The following is an 11349-nucleotide window of genomic DNA, read 5'->3' as shown; positions in this document are numbered from 1 at the left end:
AAGTGCCTTATTTCCATTTCCATCACATTTATCAATTCCTTTGAGAGGATATTTTATCTCTATACATAGGTAACTACATATTTTATTTCCTAAACTATTTTAATTACAATTATATTTCAGTCTTAGTCGAGTATTGATTCAGATCCAAGCTTGCAGTCGGGCTCGACGCCCTCGAATATGGGCTTGCTTTCACCGCCCTCTCCTCCTCCGCCACCAGCTATGATCTGGAGTATGTCCTGCAAAGAGTATTGCCCCAAAAAGTTGTTGACCAGCTGCAAAAGAGAATCAGAATGGAGAGATAGGATGAGTGGACTGTCTTTTAAAGCACCCAAAAGGTACACCCACCGTTTGAACTTTGGCAACAACCGTTCCCTGTTCGTAGCTCCAGACATCATCTAGCAATTCCACGCCCATTTCATTGACAAGGGAATGCACAAAATCATCGATGCGGTCCTCCTCCAGGAGGTTTTCAAAGTTGATTTTCAAATCACCCAAATAAAGCTCGATTTGCAGTGAAGTGATACCCAGGGGTGAGAGAGTTCTCAGCCTGAAGGAGATCAGGAATGAAAAGTCCTTGATGAAGGCTCTACGAAAGAGAGCGAAGGGCTAATAAGTGAAGAGTTTGATGCTAAAATAAATCATATGCCTACTCTGCATTGCCATCACCAGCCAGATTTAGGATATAGGCCAGCGATCCCTTTGCGGTGTACAGGGACTTGAAGTAGGTGTATGGGAAGTTAACCTGGATGGTGCTCTTCAGACCCGGCACGGGATTAAGGGTAAGCGTAGGAACCTCAAAATCGGACAATCCGTGCAACTGGAAGTCATCGATGGAGCCAGTAAAGCTAAAAATTTTTGGTTTAAATAACTTGTCAGCGGACTAATCATTATGTTGCTTACTCTATGAGGTATTTGTTATTCATAGACGTCTGGCCAGGACCAAGAACGAAAGGATCTAGCGCGGGCAAACCCAAATTTGGTATGGGATGGCACATACGATTGCGGAACTCATTCAGGAAGTCACGGATTTGACTCTCGTATAAGCACTCGGCTGGTTCCAAACAACTGTAGAGTATGGCTATGGCCATAACGGCCTGCAAGAAGTATCCCTGGCGCATGTTGTTGCTGATCCGCTTCCGTTCGGCTTGGCCTCGCTACTGAGGAGCTAGCGGGCAGCCGTCCGGATTTTGTTTGCCCTCACTTCAAGTGGGGGCCCGTATCCAGGTGCCACTGTGTGCGTGTGTCAAGATACGACAACTAAGTCGAGCTAACAATTTTATTTCAATATTTGGCCCAACACTTATCTCCGTTAATCGCGGGTGGGGCTCCGAGTGCGATCGCTTATTAGTTCGGTTTATGGGTACTATTGCTGTTCTTCTATTTCAATTTATTTTTGTTTTTGATCAGCCTAATCTCAGCGCGGATGCCGCTGTTGAAATACGTACTTGAATGGCCGCATAACTGCCCCTGACAAGGGGCTCCAAGTAAAAAACTATTAATAACATTTGCGTCCTACTGGCTAAGAGTTCTTTCAGGCTGCGCTAAACTTGCTCGGGGGGTTGGCGCAAGTGCTCGGGCATCTGCTGGAGCTCTGTCTTGGACACCTGCAGCGCCACGCCTTCGGGCAGGTTGCGTTCAATATACTCCAGAAATGTGTCCAGGGTGGAGCCTGTCAGCTTGTGGAAATTCATGTACCGGAAGTGCGTTCGCACCTCGTACTGCACACGATGCTTCTTGTAGATGTGCACCGACTTCAGCAGTGTCATGCGCTCGTGGTCTGCCTTGCGTGGGGACCAGCTGTGGGTGGACATTGTTGAATTAATCGCGATTTCTTTCGGATCTAGCTGATTTGATTTGTATCCCCACTTACCACTTGCCCTTCTCAATGCCCAAATGGTCTGCGGCGGTGGTGGCAAACCAGGTATAGCTCTTCAGCACGGCCGGATCTACGCCGCGCAGCTCGATTTCCAATTTGCTGAAAAGTTTATCCGGCTCCGGAACGGATGCTGTAGTTGTAACATTCGTTGCTGCACTGCTGGTGGTCACAGATGATAGCGCCCGCACAGGTTGTGCCCATCGTAAAGTCTTCAACACCTGGAAATCAGAGTTATTGTGATTAAATATAGCTTTATTTAATAAATTGGATTAAATACCTGCAACATATTTGTAAACGAGAAATTATGCAAGGGCTATAGGTGCTAGAACAGCTGTTGGGCAGTATTTCCCAACACTGGCCACAGAAGGCGCGATATATCAACTGATATATCAATAACATCCCTAATACCGCTGTTTTGCACGTGCTGGCGGAAGTAAACATACAACCTTTTATTTATTAAACGTTTTGTACGATTGCTGGAAACTTTTTATTAACAAATATTCAAAACAAACATGAAAGAGATCGATTCCCCAGGTAAGGCAGCGCTGGTCACTAGAAGGTATCACAAAATCAAACAAAATTGTCTTTGAACAGCAGCCAAATCCCAGGCGGAGGAAGCACTGGCAAAAGAGCCGGCGGATTCCTGCTCCGATGACGATGACTATGATGACATGGATGACGAAGACGATGAAAAGGACCAGGGCGAGGAGCAAACCACTTGTCTTTTCTGCCCAGAGGCCCTCCCCAGCATAGGCGCTGCCATTGACCACCTGGACAGCAGCCACAAAGTCAATCTGTCGCAGCTTCAAAAGAAATTCCAAATGGATCAGTATTGCTTTATCAAGCTAATCAACTACATAAGGGTCTGCAAGATAAGCGCCGAGCAACTGCTCTCGACAGAGAAGATCCTGTGGGACGATGAGAAATATCTGAAGCCCGTGGAGTACGAGCCGTGGCTGTGCTACGACTATGAAGTTCTCAAGACTGAAACAGAGACTGTGACGGTGCCCGAGTTGTTGCAGCGCATTGCAGAGCAATCCAAGCTGCTGCTGCAGGCCAACGAGGACATGGAGCGGATGCGCAAGGACTATAAGGAACTGCTGCAGAGGGTCCATGAGGGCGATAGCAGGGATAAGGCCGCCGCCACCAAGAATCTGCCGCGCAATAATCTCTTACTCGATAAGAAGTACTTCAACAGCTACTCCCACTTTGGTATCCATCACGAAATGCTCAGCGATTGGGTGCGAACCAACAGCTACCGTTCCGCTTTGCTCATGAATTCGGAGGATGTGCGCGGCAAGACGGTGCTGGATGTGGGCTGCGGTACGGGAATTCTCTCCATATTCGCATCACAGGCGGGCGCCTCTCGCATCGTCGGCATAGACAACTCGGAGATTGTCTACACAGCCATGGACATCGTCAGGTATGCTTCAAGTTTATCTGTTTTTGTAATTTTGATTAATAAATCCCTCTGTTCGTAGAAAAAACAATGTAAAGAACGTTGAGCTGGTGAAGGGACGGCTGGAGGACACCGAATTGCCCGAGGCCAAGTACGACATCATCATTTCCGAATGGATGGGCTACTTTTTGCTGTACGAGTCCATGCTGGACAGCATCATCTATGCCCGCGAGCATCATCTTAATCCCAATGGCATCATTCTGCCCAATCGATGCTCGCTTAGCCTGATGGGCTATGGCAATGACAAGCTCTATGCCGAGCAAGTGGAGTTCTGGTCCGATGTGTATGGCGTCAATATGCGCGACCTGGCCAAACGCTCCATCGAAGAGCCGCTTATGCAGGCGGTGGATCCCCGGTACGTGCTGACAGCGGCCGAGCAAATAGCCAATTTCGATATGATGACCGTCGATCTGAATTATTCCAACTTTACGTACGAGTTCAGCCTGAAATGCACACAGGCGGGTCGGCTGTCAGCCTTTGTGGGTTTCTTTGATACGTTCTTTGAGCTGCCACGCGAGGTCATGTTCAGCACATCGCCCTATCACACGACCACGCACTGGAAACAGACTGTGTTCTTCATTGATCAGCCACAGGAAGTGAGCTGGGGCGATGTCATTAAAGGGAAAATCATCTCAAGACGAAACACCACCGATGTCAGGGCCTTGAATGTAGAGATTCAGGTCTTTGGGAAGACCTATAAATACACCGTGGACTAAATTTGAATTTGATATTCGAAAAACTGCAATATATTGCCTTTTACAATATGTTTCTTTTAAGACCGGTTTTAATTAAAGATTCGTACAACATACGTTTGCTTTTGACAGAAAGTTGACTTAATTCGATTTAAAAATATGTAATATGTATAAATTAAGATGGAGCACTGCTAGATTTCAGGAGCAGGAGCAGAGAGAAAAACGTAAAATTGGTCGTGTGGGAAAATATGTATATGTATGCTTTAAGCGGTGTTTGTTTCCAACTCGGAAGCCGGTATCTCGGGCTCCTCGTCGTTGTATACGTTCTCTGCCATTTGCCACACCTGCATTATGTTGTCCTCGGACACGGAGCAAATGATCCAGGGCTCGTTGGGGTTCCATGAGAAGTCGCTGATCTTGGCCGTGTGGCCGCCGTGAATGAAGAGCAGCTCTGGTGGTCCATCTTCAGCATCCTCTGAGCTCTGCTCCTCGCCTATTTTCGACAAATCCCAAACGTGCAAGCGACGATCGGTGCCGGAAGAGGCAAGAATGGTCTCGTTATGGGGCGACCACTGCACCTGGAAGATCTCGTCCTTGTGCGACTCGAAGGAATGTAGTTTAAGCTTCAGATTACGCAAATCCCACAGTGCCACAGTCTTGTCAGCGGAGCCCGTGGCCAAGATGAACTCCGAATAGGGATTGAAGCTCAGACAATTGACTTCGGCCGTATGGGCATCGACGGTATGCGACGGCTTTGAGGTGTTGTTGTTGCGCGTGTCCCAGATCATGAGCTTCTGATCGTCGGCCACAGAACCGAAAAGCGACTCGTGCAGCAGATGCCAGGCCACATCCTCAACAACAGCGGTGTGACCAGTGAAAATATTCTTGGCATCGATCACGCGATGCTCCTTGGGCGTGGCGTTAATGTCCCACAAGCAGATGGTATGATCATCAGAGGCCGAGAGCAAGTAACCTTAAAAATGAACCAACATTAATAGATTATACACAAAGGAGACAATAGGATTGCCTTACCATTCAGGTTAGGATTCCAAGAGAGGCCATAGCCCTCTTTCTGATGACCGCGCAGCCTCAGATCTGGCTGGCATTCACCGGATGGCTCCGGTTTGCTGGGATGTTTTGTGTAGTCAAACACCAGGACATCGCTCGACGGGGTTTTGGTAGCAATAACGCAAGCGTTCTGTGGCATATAACGAGCACGGTTCACCTCGCCTTCGTGATTGATTTTGATCTCAATCTCTATTTTGCCACACACAGAACCAAAGCCACCAAACTCGCCTTTTTCATTGTCGTAGTGCGAGCCATCAAACTGGGCATCTTCGCTGGGCAGCTGGACGCTGGCGATCAGCAAGTGATTCTGTTCGTCTGATGTGTGTGTCCCCAAAATGAGGCGATGCACCGAGTAATCCTTGCCGTCCTGCTTGGTCACATCGGGCAGCCACTGGGCAGTCAGGGATGGCCATTCCAGAGCGTGTGTCATGACCAAATCGTACAGAAAAGGGGTATTCTTCTTCCATATCTTGTACTCTTCGTTGATCACACGCTCCTCGACGGCATCGTCGAAAGATTCCGCCGCTTGGGAAATAAGTCACAAAATTAGCCTTAATTTATTTCACATTATATTCAACTTACCATTATCACTGCGATCCACCATTTCGAACGTGTGCACAAAGTATAATTAACGCAAAAATTTGGTACGCGTCGCAAAAATCGGGCGCCAAAACAATGAAGCCAAAGCGGCAAAACGCGTGCACAAGCCGGGAATAAAAAATGTATCTCACTTGCTACTGCCTCAAGTACGCGCGCTTCAGTTTTTTACTTAAATTTTACACACAGCAATGAGCACTAACAAGTACTTTACAACTGACTTATACTAAAACCAAGTGAATTGACAGCGCAAAATTGGAAAGAATTTTTTTCCTCTTTTTTTTTTTTGCAAGCGCGTCGGCTGGTTCTAGAGATGTAATTCGACTTATCGATAATTTTGTAGGCTTGCGATACTATCGACTGGACAGTCACGAAAATGTGACTGTGCGCTGTGTAAAGTGGCATAAACAAACGATCGGGAAACTTTTATAAGATGATTCAAAACCAGTTTCGCGCCACTCTGTGGATCTCTGGAAACGGTTGCTTGAGCACATATAAAGCTGACTGAACCTCGGCTGCCGGTGGCCGTTGCAATTCAGTTCATAGCACTCTGCGGCGCGAGGCAGGCGCCGTAAATTGAGCAATCAACCGACCACCCGTCGAGAGCCCGGGAAAAATAATGCTAAACTTGCCCATATCAAGCAATTGTAGATTTGCCAAATAGATTAACTACTGCAAATTGACTTGACAATATGACGAATGGCGTATCCACGGACAGCGGCGAGCATGAATCGTGTAAGTGTAAAGTGGAATGGGCCCGCTGCGCCGCTGCGCCGCTGCCGAAGAAACTTTCTCTCTTGGCACTCGACGGTTTTGTTTGTTTTCAGCTCTTGTGTAATGTTTGACTGGTCTTAAGCTTGTTTTTGGTATGCGTTGTCATTCCAGCGGCCAGTGGGAAAATGCATTCAGCGCAGGCCCCCAATAATGGGCATAATGATGCCGAGGCGGAGCAGTATCTGGAGCACCTGCTGAAGGACGGCAGCCAGGAGGGCGATAGCGGGTCTGAGTTGGAGCTTCCGCCATGGTTCGATGAGCAGCTGTTCAAGCGGTACGTTAATTAGTTAGTCACGCAAATGTTCTGTTCATGCAATTGTGTTTTTGTATGTAACTTTGTAATAATTTCCCTTCATCGTTTCTGATTACTGTAGCGCTCAAGGGTACTTCAGCACATATCGCTTCGTGATGAATGCGGGGATGCTGGCCGGGCTGATTTCCGTTCTAGCCGTGCCCTCGATTCTCCGAGTACTTGCCTGCACGCGACAATCTTCAACTGCATTCACAGCTTATCGAAGATACGTACGCACTATTTTCCATACCCAATCCTGGTACAATAATTCCGTGGCGGACAGAAAGAGCAAGTTCTGGACCAGCATCGCGGCTGTTAGACAGGCCCATGCGCGCTCTAGTCATGCGTGTGCCAGGCGTGGAGCCGGGCAGATCACGCAGAAGGACCTGGCCCTGACCCAGTTTGGATTCATTGGCTTCATAACCCTTGGAGCTCATCGCATACAGCTGTACGATAATGATTTCCTAGAGGCCACCACCCATATGTGGAGAGTTCTGGGCTATTTACTGGGCATCAAGGATGAGTACAACATCTGCGGTCGGAACTGGGCCGAGTCCAAGACCCGCCTGGACATAGTTATGCGAAAAGTTTACGAGCCAGCGCTGGAGCACACAACTGAGGAGTTTTATCGGATGACAGAGGCCCTTATCCAGGGACTGTGGCACGTCAACACAATGCTCTCAGTTGGGGCTAATATCTTCTTCACCAAGCGACTGGCCTGCGTAAAGGGCTACGAGTACTACAGTTTCGACCATCGGGTCGGGGAGAAGCGGGATCCACAGCAGAGATTGTACTACTACGATTTGAAGCTATGGGATCGGCTGATCGTCAGCTACGGGCTGTTTATTGTCACCTTTCTGCACAAGTATGCCATTGTGCGGTGGTATTTGAACTTTCGCGTGTGGCTGGTGGATCTGCTCACGTACTATTTGCCCTACATTGCCATTTGGAAGTTTGGCGTCAAGTCCGCCTACGTGCGAATCTTTCGAAAGGGAGGTGAGGCACAGGAGTTTAGTTTGGGTTTCAAAGATGATTAGTCAAGCCATTTTTTGTTTTGTTTGTTGGTGTCCAATAGCTAATAGGTAAATTATTAATAAATGCGCAATATAATTGGCGCTTAACGGGAATATAAACAAATGTGTCATCACTTTTTGAGATGAATATTTAGTTTACAGTTCATTAACTTTAACTTTAATGTTCCACCACAAATTCCACATCAATCTCAGCGCTAGAAGCAGTTACTCCTTCAGCTGAAGTTACATGGCCCGCTAGGAAAACATGGCCCTGCTCTAGAAGCTGGATAGCCATGGAACTAGTATATTACATATACCTTGAAGTTCCTCAATGACTTGGACAAGGATGTGCGGTGTCCTCGATGCCGCCAGAATAGCTCACAAAAGGAGAGCGTCGCAATTGTACAATTCAAATTTAAGCTTCAATTGCTTCAAACTTACGGCCTACAAATGCCTATATGTATATTAAGTAGTAAGATATTCGGGGAGGCGGCGCTTTGGGCGCCTTGGTACATAATATTATAATATAAACCTTAATTTAATTAATTGCTTCACTTTACTCAATGTGCGGCGGCTCCTCAACTTGCGGCGGCTCCTCAACTTGCGGCATCTTCTCAACGTGCGTGTCAACGATTTCCGCTGAATTGAATACATTGATATATTATCAGAAGAATATTATATTAATTTTACTTATTTACACACCTCTATCTTGCTGTTCTAAGAAAGTCTTATGCAATTGAACGACACCGTTTGGCTCTATGTCGAGTTTTTCCTGTCCAAACGTCACAATTATTGGAACGCATTCGTTTGGTTTTCGGTTCTTTTCATGTGTTGTTCCTTGTTTTGTGGTATGGTTCATATATGCCTCATATAAATCAATTACAGCGTCGATGTTCGCCCCGTCGATTCGATATTCACCGAATTCAATATACATTTTTACGTTTTGTTGTTTTGATTTCAAATTATGCGCCGCAGAATGGTATGGTTACTTGTAAAACCTATCGATATTTGATTAAAAAAAATCGTATCGCATGATACGAACCAATTAATATCACATCATTTGGCGCGTTAAATTTTCACATTTCTAATTTTAACATATTTAACAGAGATGGGTGATCAAGAACTAAAATCGCTGGACCAGCTGGAGTTCATCCACCAGGATATAGGAGGTGATGGCCAAAGTATTGACTTAAGTCCAGAGGAGGCGAATGGAGGAACAATTGTTGGCAATTATTTCAGGTCTCTGCAAGGCCAGTTTGAAAAATCGGACCATCGGTATCGGTTTATATACATTAAATTTAAGAACAAAAAATATAGATTAAGAGTAAAGGGTGTATTTTGAATGTTCGCTCTTTCAAATCGTACTTCCGTTCATAACTTATTCCAATGGATTGCATTTAGATCCTTGTCGCTCATTCACTTTCAAAAAATGTATATTTGGCGCGCGCACTCGGCTCTTTTTGCTCTCTTTGAATCGGTTATGGCTCTCTTTTAACCCATAGAACAACGTGCGGCAACGTGGATATTATAGAATTGAGAAAATGTTAGTCATCTCAAGCTCCAATAGCTCCAAGTTCTTTTTGAAAGCTATTTCAACGATATTTTGCAGCTTATTATTCCTACAGAGACCAAGAATGAATATCGGGATCAGGATATATACAGGATATATGTATATATATATGAAACGAATCAAATGCATAGATACGTTTAAAACATATAAATTTGAGAAAATGTATTTAGTAATTACGTTTTAAAACAGTTTATAAAACAGTATCTTCATAATAAGTTAATGAAATAGGGTATACAATTGCCCATACTCAAGCGATTAGTCACATACCTTTTTGTTTTTTTTTACCTTTTTCGCCAAAAACCCTTTTTATGTAAAAGCCAGTGTTTAAAATAAACCAGTCACGTAGAAAATAAGTGCATTAATTGGGTAAAATTGTGTGGGCAGGGCTGAATGTTCTATATAGCTTAAAATATCCGGATTTGGCAATACCCGGTTCGCAACAGATGAGTCCCATTCCATACACAAACATGTTGCTAATTCCATGCACACATACCCTGGGGAAATGGATGATATAGAATTGCGGAAATGTGTTTCATCCCATGCTCTAATTAATGCAGAAACTAGTCAGTATCTATTTTAAACGATATTTTGCAATTAGGGGTCCTCTTACAGAGACAAAGAATCGCTACAGGGATCAGGTTTTATATACAAATAACTAATCAAATGCATGAATAGACCAAAAAAATGCAATCTAAAACAAGGCCTTTATTAATTACATTTGAAAGCAGCTTGGAAAACGGTATCTTTATATAATATTCACGAAATAGGGTATACAAACGCTCATACCCTGGTTGACAACAAATGAGTCTGCAAATACCAGCAACATTGACGTCACAACCTGCGACATTGAGCATTTTTGATGAAATCGTGTTTTTGTCAAAATAAAAAACATGCAAGTACTTAAAAATAGTTAATCTTGATCAAAATTGATTCAGCTATCATATAAAATTGTCTGGGAAAACTGAGAGATCTATATAGCTGGGAATATTCGACGGAAGAAAGATTAACCAAGAATTAGTCGTCATAACCGGTTCACAGCAATGAGTCCCATTCCACGCACACATACCCTGGGGGTAATGGATGTTATAGAATTGTGAATACGTTTGTCTTCCAAGGATCAGTAGGTATCAGGATCGACATAAATATATACAAGATACTAATAATTCACATGAATTAGTCAAAAACATATCGATTTAAGAAAAGGTCTTAATAAATTGCGTTTGATATTTGGTTTAAACCTTGTTTTAGTCAAAATACAATATAAGCAAGGACTAAAAACTGGCTAGTTAAGTAGAAAATTGATTAATTAATCGTATCAAATTATGTGGGCATAGATAAAGGCCCGGTTGACAACATTTAAATCCTTGTCGCTCACATTCAAAAAAGTTCGATTTGGCGCACACTCGGTATATTTTTCAAGTGAGACCGTATATTTCGGTGCTGTCCCGAGGGTCATACTGTAGAAATACTGGTTTTCGCCGCGCTCCCATGGTATTTTTGTCAATTTCATCAATCTATTAATTTAATTTTCAATGTTATATAAAAATCCAATAAATGCAAGTATTTCGAATAGACCAATCATGTATAAAATTGATTCAACAATCGTATAAAATTGAGTGGGCATGGCTAAATGTTCTATATAGATAGTATTATTCAACGGAACAAAGAATATAAGGAATTGGTCGTTTTTTTTAATTCGCCGCAGCTCGCCGCAAATTCGCTTTAGCAACAATGAGTCTCGTTCCATACACAATGTTGCACATTCCATACACACTGTTGCAGCAACATTTACTTGAAACCCGTATTGTAGTCAAAATAAAATACTTACAAGCAATTAAAAGAAGCAATCTTGTAGAAAATGCATTTATCTATGGGATAAAGCTAAGTGGGCATCTATAGCTTGAAATATAGGCAATACCGGATTCGCCGCAGTTTCGCTATTGCAACAATGAGTCTCATTCCATACACAAACATGTTGCTAATTCCAGGCACACATACCCTGGGGGAA

General features: G+C 44.2%; 6 protein-coding genes across 7 annotated transcripts; 2 read left to right on the top strand and 4 right to left on the bottom strand.

Annotated features, from left to right (window-relative positions):
* Positions 1–35: 35 nt before the first annotated feature.
* Positions 36–1259, bottom strand: LOC6897917 (uncharacterized). The gene is made up of 4 exons (XM_002137983.3): positions 901–1259; positions 651–845; positions 346–586; positions 36–272 (listed from the first exon to the last, which is right to left on the bottom strand). The coding sequence occupies exons 1-4, from the start codon at positions 1116–1118 to the stop codon at positions 123–125; spliced, it is 804 nt and encodes a 267-aa protein (XP_002138019.2). The 5' UTR covers positions 1119–1259; the 3' UTR covers positions 36–122.
* Positions 1260–1370: 111 nt separating this feature from the next.
* On the bottom strand, positions 1371–2244 carry mRpS10 (mitochondrial ribosomal protein S10). Its single transcript, XM_001359852.3, has 3 exons — positions 2154–2244; positions 1871–2094; positions 1371–1797 (listed from the first exon to the last, which is right to left on the bottom strand). Exons 1-3 carry the CDS (start codon positions 2160–2162, stop codon positions 1542–1544), a joined length of 489 nt encoding a protein of 162 aa, XP_001359889.2. The 5' UTR covers positions 2163–2244; the 3' UTR covers positions 1371–1541.
* A 30-nt stretch (positions 2245–2274) lies between these two features.
* Art3 (arginine methyltransferase 3) lies at positions 2275–4143 on the top strand. 2 transcript variants are annotated; one of them, XM_001359851.4, is made up of 3 exons: positions 2275–2410; positions 2471–3299; positions 3358–4143. In XM_001359851.4, exons 1-3 carry the CDS (start codon positions 2389–2391, stop codon positions 4049–4051), a joined length of 1545 nt encoding a protein of 514 aa, XP_001359888.3. In that variant the 5' UTR covers positions 2275–2388; the 3' UTR covers positions 4052–4143. The 2 variants fall into 2 exon arrangements, with proteins under 2 accessions (XP_001359888.3, XP_003736902.3); XM_003736854.3 differs by having other exon boundaries at positions 2284–2410; positions 2474–3299.
* On the bottom strand, positions 4098–5992 carry Caf1-55 (chromatin assembly factor 1 p55 subunit). Its single transcript, XM_001359850.4, has 3 exons — positions 5678–5992; positions 5060–5620; positions 4098–5000 (listed from the first exon to the last, which is right to left on the bottom strand). The coding sequence occupies exons 1-3, from the start codon at positions 5697–5699 to the stop codon at positions 4291–4293; spliced, it is 1293 nt and encodes a 430-aa protein (XP_001359887.1). The 5' UTR covers positions 5700–5992; the 3' UTR covers positions 4098–4290.
* A 117-nt stretch (positions 5993–6109) lies between these two features.
* LOC4803087 (uncharacterized) lies at positions 6110–7885 on the top strand. The gene is made up of 3 exons (XM_001359849.5): positions 6110–6427; positions 6578–6740; positions 6841–7885. The coding sequence occupies exons 1-3, from the start codon at positions 6385–6387 to the stop codon at positions 7793–7795; spliced, it is 1161 nt and encodes a 386-aa protein (XP_001359886.4). The 5' UTR covers positions 6110–6384; the 3' UTR covers positions 7796–7885.
* A 294-nt stretch (positions 7886–8179) lies between these two features.
* Positions 8180–8790, bottom strand: LOC117183340 (uncharacterized). The gene is made up of 2 exons (XM_033376937.1): positions 8474–8790; positions 8180–8410 (listed from the first exon to the last, which is right to left on the bottom strand). Exons 1-2 carry the CDS (start codon positions 8703–8705, stop codon positions 8328–8330), a joined length of 315 nt encoding a protein of 104 aa, XP_033232828.1. The 5' UTR covers positions 8706–8790; the 3' UTR covers positions 8180–8327.
* Between the last annotated feature and the right edge of the window lie 2559 nt (positions 8791–11349).

The sequence above is a fragment of the Drosophila pseudoobscura genome, chromosome 2 (assembly GCF_009870125.1).
Source record: "Drosophila pseudoobscura strain MV-25-SWS-2005 chromosome 2, UCI_Dpse_MV25, whole genome shotgun sequence".
Classification (NCBI taxonomy): Eukaryota; Metazoa; Arthropoda; class Insecta; order Diptera; family Drosophilidae; genus Drosophila; species Drosophila pseudoobscura.
This window is presented reverse-complemented; position numbering and strand designations above follow the sequence as displayed.